At 48.9% G+C, this 17,850-nt stretch overlaps 2 protein-coding genes across 6 annotated transcripts in view; both read right to left on the bottom strand.

Moving 5' to 3' along the window:
* Positions 1-11,771, bottom strand: part of LOC139048699 (WAS/WASL-interacting protein family member 3-like) — a 227,648-nt gene extending 215,877 nt beyond the window's left edge. Inside the window, exons 1-3 of the mRNA XM_070523195.1 lie at positions 11,690-11,771; positions 8,584-8,681; positions 8,042-8,156 (exon numbers count right to left, since the gene is read on the bottom strand). Coding sequence (XP_070379296.1) covers positions 8,042-8,156; positions 8,584-8,681; positions 11,690-11,771 — 295 coding nt within the window. The remainder of the gene's footprint in view (positions 1-8,041; positions 8,157-8,583; positions 8,682-11,689) is intronic.
* LOC135898265 (RNA binding protein fox-1 homolog 3-like) overlaps positions 1-17,850 on the bottom strand; it is a 571,669-nt gene that overhangs the window by 430,236 nt on the left and 123,583 nt on the right. The window lies entirely within an intron of this gene.

The following is a 17,850-nucleotide window of genomic DNA, read 5'->3' as shown; positions in this document are numbered from 1 at the left end:
AAGCGGGAAATCCTGCAGCGTGGCCGGCGATGTACAAAAGGTCACGTGGTCACAGAGACAGGCCGCGCCGCTGACCGGTCTATACATAGCTCCGCGCGTCGCGGCGCTGCCACTCGGTGCGGTGATTTGGGCGAATTCTGGCGCGCGCTCAGACGGATGAACCGTCGGCTTCGCAATCCGCAGCTGCGCCCGGCTCCTTTGAACGGCCACGCAAGTACGCCTACGAGGCCGAGGCACGTGACGCGAGAAATGACACGAGGCAACGTGGAAACAATACCAATACGTTTCGTAAAACTAGTCATTCGGAAGGCATCGCAATGCGTTCGCATTCATCCCCGTAGGGATACGTAAGTGCCCTTGACTTTTTACGACCGTTGTTACCCACAGATTAATTAGCGGTTCCTATGAACAAGAGACATACGAAGTCGTGAAAGTTTATGATGAAAGTGGGGTTTTGGTTAGCGTTTCCATTTGGGCCTGTTGGTGTGCCACCGTAGTACAGATTACGTAGCGTGTTCAGACAATGAACACATACACCTTTGCGTTGGACAGTGAGGGCGATGCCTAAGTGACAGGCTGTGGGCGCGCCTTAACAATGTAAGAGAGAGAGAGAGAAACAGGAGGATGTTTAGTCAAGCATTGAGAAGAGTGCGGATGCGAGGTCATGTTCCTTGACTGCACAGTAATCACAAAAAACAGGAATGAATTGAGACGATTGATCATAGAAGCTCGCAATATTCACGATAGGAAAAACGCGTCAGTGTGATTTCAATAATGCTGTGACCGTAAGAATTTGCGCTCCTGAGAGACAACGCACATGTAGAGTATAGTCCGTCTCGAGATACGCGCCGCACTTGCCTTGCAGTGTACAACGATGGTCACGGGTTTCCGCAATAAAATAAAATATAAGCGCCGTGTGTGTATCATTCGTTTCTTTGTTATCCGTAACACGCACCCGTATAATGTGCAGCAACGTGTTGTTGGTGTCGTGTTGCTCTAAGCAGTGTTTGCTAGGCTGGAAAAGATTCGCCGGCCATTGCTCTGTCAGAACGGTTCCAACGCAAAGGTAAATCACCAACCTCATGGACTGCCAGTTCCATGTTTTTGAGTGCCATTGCAGCGTTACGCATTCCTCTTATTGAGTTTATGCGCAAGTTTGAATTCTTCAATGCCTATTTCGCCTTATGCTTTCCACTTGAACTAAGTTTACTGATACTTTTGAGTGTTACTTATATCCGACAAGATTTGTCCGAGATTCTACCAATGTGACTTGGTGACTGATCCAGAAAACGAGTCACCACAGTCTTGATGGCTGTGGTGACACTATCTGTGCGCTTGTGTCTTGTGTTTAGTGTACGTTGTGTTTGAAGTTTACATCTAGTTTCCTCCTTTCTTTCGTCTTTCGAAAATAATCTTTGGCACTTAGCAATAGCCGGCCCTAAAGGAGCATATGCTTTCCTATTTTCGCTCAATTATTAATAATCAAAAAAGAGGTCAATAACGTAATTATCCGTATTTTCGCCGTGCCTGACCATTCCAATGCGCTCCTATAGATTCACACTAATTCGCGAAAGATGTTATTCAAGTAATATTTGAAAGATGAGCGTGCCCTAAAAGGGGCCGTCAGCCTTCATTATCCACATCAGGGTCGGCTTGTGTTAAAGCTTATTGCTGGTGGCTTACTCCACTTTGCAGTGCCGCCAAAGTGCAAACCCCGTTGAGTGACAACCACTCGCCCGTCGCAAGGGTAAACGTGCCCGCCAGACAGGATCTACGCGGGACGAGCGCGTCGTTCTCCCCTGAGCCTTCTGTATTTTACGTGCCGTTCATAGCTGGGCAGTCCAATGCACTCACCGCGTAATCGACCTTGTGGCATACTATGTCCGCCGTAGCGTTTTTCACCGCACCAAGAGCAACTACTACAGTAGGCCATGGTGTTGTCCAGTCGGCTTTCGTTTCCAGCGGCGTACAAGTATTTGCACGCGGTATCAAAGAAACCGCATTTCACGACACAACCACCGAGATGATTCATTCGATAAGGTTGCGAACATAATTTTTTGATACTACGCGCTTCTATGACACGGAGATACGGGACGCAGATTTCATATAGGTGCAGAGAAGGCAGCATCAAACTATGTAGCAATGGACATTTAAAAAAATAATAACTAAAAGAAATAGAGCGAAACGCGGTGTTGAACGTATCAAAGTATCTTACACGGTGCAATACACCACTGGGCGGCGTCTTTGACTGGCCCGCTCTAAGCCGGATTAAAACATTCGAGACCATTTCTTTTTTCTTTTTCCTCTTGGCGTGAGTGATTGAGGAAGAAGAAACGCCAGCAACAGAGACTTTGAAGGAAAAGCCGGGCGCATTGGACCGCGTGAGAAGGTCGGTCGTATCGGCGGCGCAATCGCTATCTAATCCCCCTCCGATACCTCAAGAAGATTAGAGAGAACGAAGGCAGCGCAGCACGCCAGAAGCGGAAAGAGCCGGGGGTTAAGGAGCGCCGCGCTAAATCCTCGAAGGCACGAAAATTGAACAACGCTTAAAGAGAAGCAATCTACTCAGCGGATAGGAAGGCGCAAAGCGCACATGCTGTGATCAGCGAACAGTAAGCAAAATAATACAGTGCAGCGAATCGAGCACCATGCCGCGACCTTCGGAACGGAATAAGGACAAAGGTTCAGCCGCTATGGATGTGGATATTTTATCCGTGGAAATTAAAGGGGAAGGCAGAAGGAAACACGGCCTTACTATTCTCTCTTCAGGTTTCGCCCCAGTGGCTCGCACGATCATGGCTCATTAAATGACGCTAAGCTTGTTGCTTAAACCTGACGGACGACAAAGCCGGAAAAGTATGCGAACCCAAGTAAAAACGTTGTAAGATGATGATGCTCGTTCTTGTTACTGCTTGTTACTTGCAATTCTTCTTATGCGAAAGCGTCAAATGGTCCATCGAGCGAGACAGCCGGCGGCGTCTGTAGCAGATAAAAAACGGCGCCTCACTTTCCATCGGCTGCGACGACGCCACGTCATGCTGGCTCGGGCGGCACGTGGCTCGATGGAGTCCGAAGAAGCGTCGGCGGCCGCAACCTCGGCAGCAGCGAAAGGGGCGCAGACGAAGTAAGGAGCCGCAGCAAAAGAGGCAGGCAGCGAAATCCACCATCGTCGTCAACTCTTCCAACGCACGGCCGGCGGAACCAACATTAACGCAAACATTACTCGCAGCACCGAACAAGAAGGACCGCTCAGTGGCGTTCAATTGGACATTAATGCTTTCGCATTCACAACTTGTAAGAAGTGCTTAGGTGTCCTCGGATCAACAGAGAGGATACGTTAAACCTAATTTAGCTGAACGCGGCTAGCAATTGAAGGATGTCCCCAATGAGAAATTTTACCAGAGTGAAAGAAAACCAGCCGAAAGAAAATTCTCACGAATTGATCACGAATTTAAGGTCGAACAACCATTTGCACGTACTAACCTATTGCAGTTTTCGTGTCTGCACTTAGCCATTTCAGAATGGAATCATCTCCCAAGTAATATAGCTGAAATAACTGACCATATTATATTCAAACAAGCACTTAATGAAACATTCGTGAATTAATAACATTAACATTTCTTCCTGCCTTTCTTCAGATGTCATATTATTGTTTGTATAATTTAATAATTATTGGCCTATGATGTTGTCGAATTAGAAGTGACGTAAAGGTTGTATAGCATGTACTACTTCATATAAGGATGGTCGACTTACAATGTATATTGTATATCATTTTATATTGTATATCAATTGTTCTCCCCCCCTATGTAATGCCCAAGCTGGGCCTTTAGGGTAAATAAATAAATGAAAAAAAAAACCTGAATACACGAGCTTGCTATCGATGCGCAGCGATTTGTTCAGTCATACGAACAGTTTGTTCAACTGTTCCTCAATCAAGTGGACTAGTTGGTTTGCTTTGCCTTAAGCGAAGCTACAAGCACACTGTAACGTCACTGCCGACAAGAGCGGTACAAACTTCTTGCAAATCGCGAAAACATGAAGCCTTGCAAGCTTGATGACAAAACGAAATAAAGCAACGAAAAAGGCTGAAGTAAGTATCAGTACAAATCTTAATATTGGCTTGCGCCCGCTACTCTTGTCATATACTATACCGTGATAGCAGACATGTCGCACGAATAGTAACAACGCGAATTAATGCTCACTTCCAACTGCTAATGCCTCAAGTGACCATGTCTCAGTTTCATTTGCCCTCTCTATTAACGCGTTTCAGAATGCGACCTACCATACAGTTAAATGAAGCTAGCAAATGCTATAAATAATCCGCGACCCCAAAGAAGGCATACGGAAATACAGAAAGGTTGCCAAAGAATGAGACTGAAAAAGTCTGGAGCGAAAAGAGGTATTCTAGCTGCATTTCACAACCTTTAGCTGCCGCGATGTCACGATGTCGCCATGAACTGCGGCTCGTGGTCATGTGTCGGTACGAAGAAGAAAAATCACTAGGTGATCATGCAATGAACAAGTGACGAAAGACGTGGGCAACGCTGCGAACGCGATCCGCCACGGTAATGCGCAGTTAGAGATGTACAGCCGGCCAAAACATCAAAGCACGACTGGAGGCCCGGCGGGAGAAGTAAAAGTGTGGTCCACAGCAGCGCTGCACTGGAAACACGAAATGGTTGCCGTTTCGCTAAAACCACAGCTCGCACTAAAAAGAATGCAGACGTGCTCCCTGCGGGCGACGAGGGCGCCGTGTGCGCTGGGAAATCCTATACGGCCAGCCACGTCGATATGGAGCTAACCACGTGTGCTGCAAACAATGGAGATTACGCGACAAGGCACAGCGCTTGCTACTAGAAATTTCGAAATCAACGAAGACTGGGTCCCCGGAGTGGAAACAGAAAAGAAGAATGAATAAAGCGCCACAGTGCGGCTTAAATGGCGAAAGAAAGAAAGAAAGAAAGAAAGAAAGAAAGAAAGAAAGAAAGAAAGAAAGAAAGAAAGAAAGAAAGAAAGAAAGAAACATCAAGACCCAGAAAAAATCCGAGGACGCCTAAAGCATTTCTTATGAGTTGTGAATTACAAAGCATTAATGAACGCCGCTGCGCGGCCCTTCGAGTTATGAACTGATTGCGGACAAGTGAGCACCTTGATACGCTTGGCGCGTTTTGAGTTGGCCTTACCGAGGCGCAGTTAGAACGCACGCAGGCGAGAGTTTGCGCGGAAAAGGATAACACACGTGGATAGCACAGGCTTCGGAGAGCGAAGGTGACGTGGCGTCGCGGCGATGCCCTCTCCCCCTCACGCCATGGCTGACCCACTATCGAGGCCGTAGGTGATTCAGTTCGCCCGCTCGGCTCCGTTGTGGCGTGCTCGTAACGTGGCGTCGCAGCCAATCGAAATTTAGGTGCCGTTTCGCTGCTCCAGACGACAAATTCCGGCTTTCTCGATCAATGGACGATCTCGCACAAAATTAAAGCAACACCCACGTTCAGAAATACGCCTCGACTCGGCACTGCTCCTCGCCCCTGCAAAGTGTAGCGGAGCGTCAGTCAACGAAAGCAGCACTCACTGCGCATCGCTGATAACCCTCAGCGATTAGCGAGCCGAACTTTCTTGGCCGCATATGTGTCAATGTGCTCCAGTGACGTTTTCCAAAAGACTCCCTGTCGCAGGCGTCTCTAAAAAGTCTTATTCGAGCGGTGTGCTTACTTCTGCCCGTGCGTCCGGCGCTGCCTCCCTTTTCGTGCAGCACACGTGGAATAAAAGCGTCGAAGCGAGAAGCGCTTGCGAATGCCGAAGAAATCGTGCCATGCCGCCATGGTGGCTCAGTTGGCCACAGGCTTCAATTCCAGACCCCCGCGCAGTTTCGTGAGTTGAGCCCTAACAGCATTTCGAAATAGGGCGGCGACCTCGCACGTTCACCGGATGTTTATAGCCCATCTCATAAGTCGTTTGCAGCACTGCCGGAGGTACGAGGCGTGAACAGGTAATATCCTTGCGCAGCGGAATATAGCACCGGGCGCGACTGCTGATTACTGGCGGGATGAGAGAGTTTGATGTTTACTTGGTACGTTATACGTCACAGCGATAGGTGACATGTTAGAAACTTTGCGTTTGCACGTCGCATACCGGGACTTACTGTGCCGGTGAGCAGACGACGCGGCGTGGATGAACACATCTCCAGGGGCATTCGGCCTTCCTATTGGCTAAAAAGTCCTGCAGCTTCCCCAGTGCTGCAGACGACTTGTGAGATGAAGTGTAGTTGCGCGTGTGCGTGTATAGTCGGTGCTTCAAATGACTCGCTTCGAGCGTCTCCACCGAAAAGACGTCTTGTAGAAGACTAGGCTACGGTGGCACGTGTTCAAGGTCAAACGGCAAACTTCTCAGCGGGCCGCGTCAACGGCAGTCCCGGCAGTCACGAGTGTTACGACGGCACCACGAACATCAGGCGCTGCACTCTGTGCAGCCACGTTGCGTACCTAAGCCAGTCAGGCAGCGAAAGTGCCGGGCCGCACCGTAAGCGCACCGGAAGTGCAGTGGAAGCTCGCGAAGGGGGAACCGCAGAGGGACAGAAGCGCCAAATTCGTGCATACCGCTTTCCTTGTCGTTCACCGCGGTTGTTTTCCTTTCATTACGCAGGGCGGAGGCAGTAAAACGCACGGAGACGCGTAAGCGGCTTCCAGCGATAAAGAACGACGCACACTCGCTACCCTTGTCTCGAAAAATATTGTGCAGTATTAGGGAAGCTGTCGGGAGCGACCAAAATTATGTGAGACTGACCAAAATAATGTCGTGGCGTGACGGTGTAGAAGGTCGCCACGAGGAGAAGCAGGCCATCGAAACACATTTACCTGAGCCTGTGATTCTCTCTTTCGGAGCCTCCATTATTGGGTTCAGCCACACGAGTTGGCACGAGGACTTGCTAACCGTGACAGCCATAACCGAGCCGTTCACCATCACGCCAGGGAATATAGAGATCATTCAATAACTTACAATGACATTAACCAAACATTACTATTTAGGACGCAGGCAATTATCATCGCCACACTCAAAACTGAGCAAGGCTCAGGCACTCTCACTGCACTTATTGCAAACAGGTACATATCCCACGGCCTACCACATTAACAAAATATATCCAGAGAGGGAGATTAAGATGGACTGCAACGACTGTAATGACATCACTGGAGTCAGGCATATGCTTCATTCATATATATATATATATATATATATATATATATATATATATATATATATATATATATATATATATATATATATATATATATACATATATATATATATATATATATATATATATATATATATATATATATATATATATATATATATATATATATATATATATATATATGAATGCATATGAATGCATATATGACTTCATTGAAGAATGGACACAGTGGGAAAAAGGGATTCAAAGCCCATTGCTTCAAGGCCAGCTAAGGGCCGTCCAGAGGGCCCATGATGTCGCTGAAGGGCTTGGCCTGACAGTGCCAACGTGGAAGCCTTGGCTTAAGTCGAGCCTCCGGACCCCATTTCAAAGTTTTCACAAATAAACACAGAAATGTTTGCTTGGCAATGCAAAATAACCTGACTGAATCTAATCGATTACCATGTTAGAGTCATCGCCCCCCTCCCCACCGTAGTTCTTATTTATTTATTTATTTATCTACTTATTTATTTATTACTTATTTGTCTTTCTTGTTATTCACAATTTTCTTCTGGTTGTTTTGTTTGTTTTTTGTCCCTCTCACGTCGGGAGACGCAGCAAACGAGCAAGCGACCTTCAAAAGAAATTTGGCAACATTAACGAGGCGGTGCACGAGGCGATTGTCCTAGCACTCGCCGCGGTACCGAACGCTGCGATCGTGATCAGCGACTTGTAAGCGGCAATCCACGGCTTCGCGCGCGTCTCGCGGGAAGCGGCCCGCACACTCCAAATTTGTGACAACGGCGACTCGGCATCGTCCTCGCAACCTCAAAATTCTACGCTCTTCCTCCACTGGACCCCGGCACACACCGATGCCCCGCTCGCGGGCAACGAGGCGGCCCACGCTACGGCTCCAGGTCTCGCCCACCGAGCCTCCGCAGATTATGTGGCCGCCGCCTCCGCCCCTGAGAGCGGGGCATTGGATCTGCCGGATCGGGACGCAGAAATGCAGCAACAAGAATCACAGTGGGCGTGGGGCGATCGCCTGACCACGTTCAGAGACCTCACCCAAGACTACGGACTCGAAAGACGCACATTCCCACCACCACACGATAAATTAAACAGGAACGAGGCCGTAACCTTACGCTTACTCCGAACACACACCTACCCTAGCCCAGCAGTCTTACACCATTGTTACCCAGGATTATACCCAAGTGATGCGTGTAAAGCGTGTGGACGCTGCGACAAATGCTCTGGGAATGTGCCGGCAACAACGGTACTGAAACCGCCGCCGTTCGGGACGCGTCCATAACCGCGGCCGTTGCCAGCGTACAGGAAGCCTCGAGCACGCTCCTGCCCGACGCCGCCCCGGCTGCAGGGGCCGCCGGGGACCATCTCCGTCCATCTCTCACCATCGCTGGGAGGCGTCTCTCAAACGTTCGTAGCTGGAAGACTGGGCCATCCGGCAAGCCGAAGGTGCCGCCCGAGTCGAAGGACTTCGAGCCGCCACCTGAACCCACCACAACCAAAACTGCCGGACCATTCTTTCTAATAAAGTTTATTTTCTTCTTCTTTCTACGTTCCAACGTTCAAATTATTCATTCCATTGTTTTTTATACACCTAACTTATAATACACCTACACGACCATTGATATGTAGAACGGTTGACCAGTGATCCAATCAGAGTAGTAAGAGCGATCTCCGCGCCAAGGTTTTGTGCGCCAAATTTGCAGATCACAACCAGCGAGCTCGACGACAGGAAATGTGATACGCCCGCGTCCTTCAGTTTGGTCGAAACACGTGCACTACTTCCTTGCGCGCAACGAAGCTGTGCGGCGAAGCACCATTCACAGGAGCCACAACGTTGCACGGTTCTGGAAAGACAAAAGGGCGGCGCCATGAATGTAAAATGCAAACCAAAGGAGCAACCAAACAACAGGCGTCAAGGAGACAAACGATACGGTGTGAGGCAGCGGCCATATACGGCCGGAGTAACGGGTTTCGCAGTGGTTTCCAGCGAGGGGAAGGGAGGGCTAGCGGCGCAAACCCGATTTTTTGTGTTTCGGTGAAACGTTCGGTCGGAAGGCCGGCAGTAAAAACCCGGCCACGATAATACCAGGCTGGCCGCTGTGGAAGACTGTGGGCGAGAACCTTCCCCGAAATGCACGCCTTCTCGTAACCCATCACTCTCTTGTTTTCTCCTTCGTAGGTGCGTCCCTGCCCGATGATCAGAATATGCATCGGACTGGCCTACGTTCACCTCAATGGACCGGGGACCAGGGTGAAGAAGGGTGGCTGGGCAGGCGGCATACTAGCACAAGAATTTCGGGGGCGAGTAGGAGGGGCACGTGCTCGCTACGTCACTGATTGCCGGGTACTCGCTCAGCGGCTTTTCAGAAAGGCAAAACGCAAGTCACAGTGTAGACAGAATGCGGGGCACTCCCGACCTCCTGGCGAAAAAAAACATTCGCCCCAGGAAATTTACGCTTTTCGTCCGTCATCGCCGCAGATGTCTGCGTACCTCCGACTTATTCTAGACGAAACAGGCTGCAAACAGCGCCGTGAAACATAGCCTCAAAAGCACGCCCTGATATATCATCTCTCGGTACGAACGCGCCAGCCGTTTAGTCGGGAGGAGACGCATTTATATTGAACGCTCTTATCGAAGCAACGCTCGGAGTGCTTCAGTGGCGTAGCGCGCAGTGTACAGCGTCCTCTGCTTACTGTCGCCGAACGCACATGACGTGAACGTAGATCCGTAGCCACGGGATACATTAAAGACTAATACACTGCAGGAGGCTAGGGCAACTTTGTTTACATACATCTCACCCTCATAAACTTATTTTTAGTGAGGGATATTGAGCACGGTAGCAAGGACGACGGGGGGAGGCGGAGGGCAAGGGAATTTGAAGAATATAAAAGCAGCGACAAACAGTCAGTGAGTTTACTGCCAAAGAGAATGAAGGTTACGACAGCGCCTGCGCCGGAAAAGATCTTCGGTTAAGATAACAATACAAATTAAACCATCAGCACGGACTAGCATAACGGAACCGCAAAGCACCGCGAAGGACAGGCACCCCGAATGTTAAAGCAACACGAATAACGTATCAAAGCACGGCAAAGACAACCTTTTCCATTCGTGTTCGAGGTGGTTTCGAAACAATCGATGTTCTGCGGCGCACAGAAGCGACCATTCGCTCCCTGGTGGCGAGAAGCCAACGACCGAACACTGTGCAGAGGCTAGGGACCGGAACGCCGCACTGCAGACGAGCATATCCTGCACACAGTTACAGCTCAGAAACATGATCCCCACCCCAACCCCTTATTTTTCTCCGTATCGGAAAACTGCCTCGATTACGGACTCATCCATTCTCCAATCTAAACCCTCCTGTGAACATTGGTGGCACGGTACACCCAAGAGAAGTCTTTCCTCCTTCCCCTCATTTCCCTCTATCTCTCTAGGCACCGAATTAAATGAACGATTGCGAAATGTTCATCTCTAGCTCTGTTCAAGCCGTGTCTCGAGTATACGCCTCCTTTCTCGCTTCTTTCCTTTTTTTCTTAGTCTAGCCTTCATCGATATGACACCCCAAAGACCACTTCGTTTTTCCTCTTTATTTTTCTAATAACCTGAGGTTTCTTCTAGGAGTTGGGTTAAGACAGCGAAAGGAAGGACAGGAAAGGCAGGGAAGTCAAACAGACGAACGTCCGGTTTGCTACCCTACACTGCGGTTAAGGGAAATGGGGAATAGAAAGATGAAAAGAGGCAGAGAATGAGCACTGAGAGCATGCGGGATGATACACAGGGGCACCAGTAGCGGTCTATCAAACCGGTGCACTCAAATCCCCAATACAGCAGGCAAGTGAACTCGCTCGCTGCAGCACTAAGGAAGGGGCTCGACGGTTGCCGCAGGTTGGCCCGTGTTTTGCGCCTACACGAAGCTAGTGTCGTGTCACCGGGAAACACGGACGCCTACGGGGCGAAAAAAAAAAAGCGAAACCACTGCGGCGCAATACGGAAACAGTCTCTCCCCAAGGCCTCCTAGCGGGAGTACTCCTTTCACACTTTTGACTGTGCGAAGTTCAAGAAAGCGAGGAAGAATACACGCCCCGCCAACGGTAACTTGCGCAACTTGCACTAATTCTACAGTGACGGTAGTTCTCGTTTTCTACAGCTGCTGCACTGCAGCAGTTCCCTGTGTTACTGGGGTACTGTAAGTAAATTGGGACTCGCGGCATGATAATGCTGACGACTAGAAGTCAAGACTCAGAGGGTCCATAAGAACTAGGGAAGTACCATCCCTCGCGGGCAGAGTCTCTAGTGTACATAGTTCAAGCCGTTAGCTTAGCCGCGCTTATATACCCCGCATAAAAAATAATTACAGAAGAATAAAAACACGTCTGAGCGCATCAGGCAGGTATTACCAAGTCAGGACCGGTAGCTATACAGCTGTCATCGAGAAGTAAAGTGTAGAATTCTAACGGCCCTAACGCATGGGGCGGACACCTTCAGGTTACCTGCAGTGGTGGCGTAGTGGCTTTGGCGCTGCGCTGCTAAACCCGAGGGTGCGGGATCAAACTCCGGCCGTGGCGGCCGCATTTCGATGGAGGCGAAGTGGAAAAATGCCCGTGGACCATGCATTGGGTTCACGTTAAAGAACCATCCCCAGGTCTTCGAAATTAGTCTGGAGGCCTCCAGTGCGGTATAAATCGTAGTTCTGGCACGTAAAACCCCGGAATTCAATTAATTCTTAAACTTTCAGATTAACGAAAAAGCTTGAGGAACAATCAAGGACCGTGCAACGAACGATGGAACGAAAGATGGTAGACGTAAGAGTTACAGATTGGGTGACAAAAGAAGGAATGCGTAGTCGGGGACAGCAGAGAACAATAGGCGCTGTGATGAAATTAGAAAAAATTGCAGGCGCAACAAGGGGCCAGCTAGCTCAAGAGGCGGCTAGCTGGAGATCGGTGGGAGAGGCCTTCGTCCTGGAGGAAGACATGTACAAGATGATCACGATAACGATATTCCCACTTCCTTTTATTTATTTATTTTTTTCTTAGGTGAACGAGCCCAGGCCTTTTCAAAATAAACAGCTAGCGACGAATAATTACTGGGCTAAACCTCCTGAAACGCATTCGATATCGACCCTGCAGAAAAGCATGCACTGATGTCGTCGAGATCGCCACATTGGAGAGGGTGGAGAGCTGCAGCTCAATGCGATCTCCCGCTCGCCAGCAGAAACGCTGTGGAAACTGAGCATATAGCGCTCCGCATAAGCGTCCATGACGTCACGTTTAGGCCGTCTATAGATTTCGCAACCACGGAGGATTTTACACATAATCGGACAAAGGGCGATTTCGTTTGTAAATGATTGTCTTTTCTTCAAAATATACTACTTCATCAATTCCAACCTATCATCAATTGCAAATGTACGATACGCCAATTTTCTTTTCCAAACACACGATGCTTTTTCTCCTAGTGCACGATGATGTATGCTATCATGCAAATGATTGTACAGTTACAGAACGTGGACATGGCTTATAACAAAGCACACGGAAAAAGCTTTGCGCGGTGTAAACATTAGGCAGTTTAAGACTGCATGCGGAAACGGCTTTGGGTAGCCAAAGAGACCACAGCATGCGTGCGTTATTTTTGGGAGGAGTTTTTTCTGTGCCTTTGCGTTGCGTTTTTTCTGAACGTGCGGCGGCTTGCGTCCGCTAACTTTGGGTACGCAAAATCGAACACTCCTTATTCTTGGTCATGAGCAAAACGAGGCCTTGAAAAAGACAAATCCACTTGTCGAAACGTTGGCTCCCGCTTTTAGCTCGTTCTCATTTTGCTTATCGTTTTTAATTTCTATCTCACGCCTTCCCCATGTTTTCCTAGTCTTGGTCAGGCATTCAATGCACGTCATGTTTCCCATTAAGAGCACTAATGGTACCATAATCAGTAATGAGGCGCACCATTTGTGGAAAACTGACTCATGCAGCAGTCTGTAATATACGAGGTTTCTACTAAATGCCCACGCACGCACACACCATGTGACATACCCCTTGGGCCAGTATTGACAAAAAATGTTCTTGCGCAAGAAATGTTCGTAAGAGCGGATGCTTCCTCGGCGCCATGTTGGATATGTTATTACCGGAGGTGGCCGGTCAACTGCGAACAGTGTAACCGAAAAGCTTAGTAGATTCTCGGCCCCTGGGAATCACTCGTAGAAGAAAAAAATTCACCAACGATTACGATACTCCCTAATGCGAAATTTGAGTGCAGCTCCATACGTGTTTTCATTTCGCGATATATTGACTGATGCGGGGGGAGTCTACGCTGTAAAGGTGGTTGGACAGCGAAAGTGTAAGCGACACCTAGAGGGATTACCCATTGCGACGTGGCTTGAAATTATTCACACGCGACATTCACACGCACTTAACCAAATTATTAGCCTATAAGACGTTTACACGGCCTGCGACTTGGCTTGCGCCGCTACTTCGCGCACCTACAAGCGAAATGCACTTGACCTGGAACCACAGTCGATCACACGTACGGAGCAACTAAATCCAAATTCGGCGTCGAGAAATTTCTTCAATTTGCACCCTTGAAGCGACTGATTGTATTGTAGCTCCGTCGCTTGGCGCTTACACCGACCGTCCTGCTGACACGGTGTTCACCCGTGGCACGACGCCGTCTCTCTTCTCTTCGCCGTTCCTCGTAAGCACGCTCCTCTTCAGGAGTCGTCACTATACGTGGCCTTCCCATAGCACTGTCACAACACAAATGCAATGCCTTATTAGGCGGTCTCTCTCTCTCTCTCTCTCTCTCTCTCTCTCTCTCTCTCTCTCTCTCTCTCTCTCTCTCTATATATATATATATATATATATATATATATATATATATATATATATATATATATAATGTAGTGCCCTCGCGCGCCCTGTTACAAGCGCATGTCGTTATCAATCATTATGCGCTTCCCATTGTTACCGACCGCCTTACTATCCATCATGTTGACACGATACGCGTTTTATGCTTTCCTTTATTCAAACGACCTACGTGGTATGCACTGTATGTGTGATTCGAAATGATGTGCACACTTTTCGCTTCAATTTTAGCCTACGATTTCACTGCCTCCGTGATCGGCCCACGGAAGAGGTTATTTTTGCCCACGGACGCGACAAATTACATTGGGGGGGGGGGGGGGGGGAGAGGCATACAGCTTCGCTGTAAAGATAAAGGAATCGGAAGGGGAGATGACGGCCTAATCTTGCGGAAAAGACGAGCCTCGCAGGCGCGGCCTAAGTAAGACAGATTCCTCCGTGCCTGAAACGGGAGCGCTCGGCGACGTCATCGCGCCCGCGCTATAGAAGCGTGCGCCATCAACACCACATCAAAGAGCGACCCGTCTCATCGCATTCTTCGGAGCCGTACACAGTCCCACCACGAAACAGCTAATTCCGTGCAGCGAGAGCTTGGGTAGGTGACCAAAAAATAAGTCGTGACGACTTTTCGCGTTATATATCCAATGCACTGCAACCGCCATCCAAGACAGAGTGTTACCTTGACGTTTATCCAACCGTACTAGTGACACCCTGCCCCATCATCATCATCGTCGTTGTTATTATTATTATTATTATTATTATTATTATTATTATTATTATTATTATTATTATTATTATTATTATTATTATTATTATTATTCCGTCACATCAAACACTTTTTTCCCCTGAGGTTGAGCGTGCGTTCATGTCGGTGTGAATGCGAATTAGGTGTTCGTTTGAGTGGACCTGTGACGTATGCGCACTCACAAGTTGAACAATAAAAAGTTACTGAACACGGACCACACGTAAACGCTGCAGAAGCCACAAAGTATTCGGGTAATTCCGCTCGTATTCACGCAACCGGTCATGGAAGCAAGTGTGGCAGGCACTGCGCAGAACAGTTAGACGGCAACGCGCCGGTGTGCACCTTCCCATGCACCGGAGATTGCATCCGAGCGAAGTCATTAAACAAAAGAAAATGGAGCAAGGGAGAAAAAAATGGGGAAGAGGTAAAGGGTCTAAGTACCTCTCTCAACGGAGTGAAAATCCATTCCTCATAACGCTCGCGCACATTCCTGTGTGTTATGCCAGTTTCTCTCGCGTCGCTCTCAGAAAAGAGCGACGCGCATGCTGACGTTCGTCTGCGCTTTCATATCACTTAGGCCTAACGCTTTAGAGCGAGCCGTACGGGCGCTGGAAAGTCGATGACGAGTCCATTAGAGCCCATCGAGATGATGAACAAGAGTGAGCTTTCGGGTTTCGCTGCGCCGCTTTTAGCGGCGAGTTCCACCGGTGCAAACATACAGACCCACCTGTGAGCGCATACATAGGAGGCGCGAGACTAGTGGTATTATTATGTATAACATACGTAGAATGAAAGCGGCTAACGCCGTCTGCAACGAAGAAGCCTTGCCGGGCGCACTTAGCGAGACGGGGCAGGCCTAATGATAGCGGATTTCGAGTGCTTGCGCCTGTTGCACTTGTTACGAATAGCAGCCTCATTACTGTAATAGGAGGCGTACACACCGGAAAGCTCGCGGCGAACGCCTCCTCCTTTCTTTCGAGCAGCGCACGAAGGTAAAGGAGCTGAAAAGTACGTCGCCTGCACGGCGCGAGGAAAGAGCAGACGCCGCGGTGCTGTGAGAGGCAAGCGCCGCTAACGTTCGCCGGAATGAGACGGCGCTGAAAATGGCTGACGAGCTCACGCTCAGGACCCCTCTCTTTCGGCGCCATGATCTTCACTACATCTACCACTGACATCTGTTGGTAGCAGTGCCCGAGGTTGGTGACCCTTGTAAAGAACGGCGGGTTGCACAACAAGACTGCCACCTTGCCACCTGATTACGACAAGGGGTACAAGACGCGCACCTGCACCTCTCCGTGCTGCAGCTGCGAGGCGTTCAAAGAAGCGACCTTTGCGCTGGAACCCGCCGCCTTCCTCCAGCCCCTTCGACATGGTGACGGGACGAATTCGGTGTGTGGACAATGATTCCAGAGTTCCTCAACGCGGGGCTGATTTGACACGCCTGGAGAAGCTACCGCGGGAAGACTTATTTTTGTGCTTCTCAAGGTTTGGAGTGGCTCGGAACAATGAGCGACGCGCGATCGACAACGTCGATTTTCCGGAACGGCACCACCTTCAACACCGTCGCTTGGGCTTCGGAATGTGTGTGCCTTTGTGTCTGTAAACTGGTCTTCAGAGCAGCTGCGAGTTGGTGATGTGTAAACGAACAGCCGCCGCGTCGTGGACGGGCGGATCGAGTGTATAAAAACTGTGGTTGTGCGATTGTTGGACGCACTTCTCTTGAGCAGTCATGTTAGACTGGTTCACTTCTTTCATGCAGTCCTGTTGGACTAATACTCTTTTTCTCAAGCAGTCATGTTAGACTGAGTTAATTTCTGTAAATAAACCCCTTTTTCCTCGTTCTCGATGAGAAGCAGTTCTTCACTTCATCAACGATCTCAGCGTAAATAAGTTGGACGACGGCATGGGCCAGCTACCTTCGAATTCATGCCGTACTCCAATCTTGGCAAAGGACCACGGACGAAGGGATTGAGCCCCCAATCCTGACAACTGGTGGCAGCGGTGGGATGGACTTTGCGACATGGTGCTGTATCTGCGGTGAGTGCTTGGTTTTTGCTTTGACTCTCTAGGCTTCATTTTGTGGTTGTTCTGTTTAGAACAGTAGGGAAGCTAGATTGTTGTGTGTTAGCTAGGTTGTGTTTTCCTAGCTAGATTTAGAGAGCAGAATCAAGGCAGTAAAGCAGCAGTCATGGAGTTAAGGACATTGCTGAGAGACGAGTTGTTGATTGTTGGTGAGGAACTGGGCCTAAATGTACGCAAGGAAATGCTCAAATCGGAATTATTGGAGCTAATTTCCAATCAGGCCAGTGAGCAAGATATTGAGATGGGATTGGAACTTCTCAAAAAGAGAGAGAAACGGGAAAAAGAAAGAGAAGAACGGGACAGAGAAAAACGAGAGAGAGAGGAACGGGATAGAGAGAGAGAGGAACGCGATAAAGATCGCGAGATAACAAAAATGCAACTTGAACTTGAAAACAGACGTTTGGAGTTGTCTCAAGGAAGTGAAGGAGCTCTGGGTCGATCAAGTGAGGCAGAATCGTACCGCATGGACAGGCTATTAAAGCCATATGAGGTCGGGACCGACATAGGCTTGTTCCTAAGCAATTTTGAAAGGACTTGCGAAAAGATGAACTTCGGTCCGAGTACATGGCCACAGCGGTTGCTGTCTATGTTGCCGTGTGAGGCGGCGGAAGTAATCGCCAGATTGAGTGTGCAGGATGCATATGATTATGCGAAAGTTAAGGCTAGTCTCCTGAAGAAATACCGCCTTTCAGCCGAAGCTTTTCGGCAAAGGTTTAGGAGCACAGGCAAGAAAGATAGCGAGGGCTATCCGGAGTTTGCATATAGCTTAAAGGCCAACCTAGTCGAGTGGCTTAAAAGCGCGGAAGCGTACGACAGCAGAGACATGATCATTGAATGCATGTGTCTAGAGCAGTTTTACAAAACCATTCCCCAAGCTGTGAAACTGTGGGTGCAAGATAGAGGTAATGTAAACACTGTGGAAAGGGCGGCTGAATTAGCCGAAGAGTACGCAACCCGTAGAAAGTTGAACGCC

Source organism: Dermacentor albipictus, chromosome 8 (assembly GCF_038994185.2).
Source record: "Dermacentor albipictus isolate Rhodes 1998 colony chromosome 8, USDA_Dalb.pri_finalv2, whole genome shotgun sequence".
Classification (NCBI taxonomy): domain Eukaryota; kingdom Metazoa; phylum Arthropoda; class Arachnida; order Ixodida; family Ixodidae; genus Dermacentor; species Dermacentor albipictus.
This window is presented reverse-complemented; position numbering and strand designations above follow the sequence as displayed.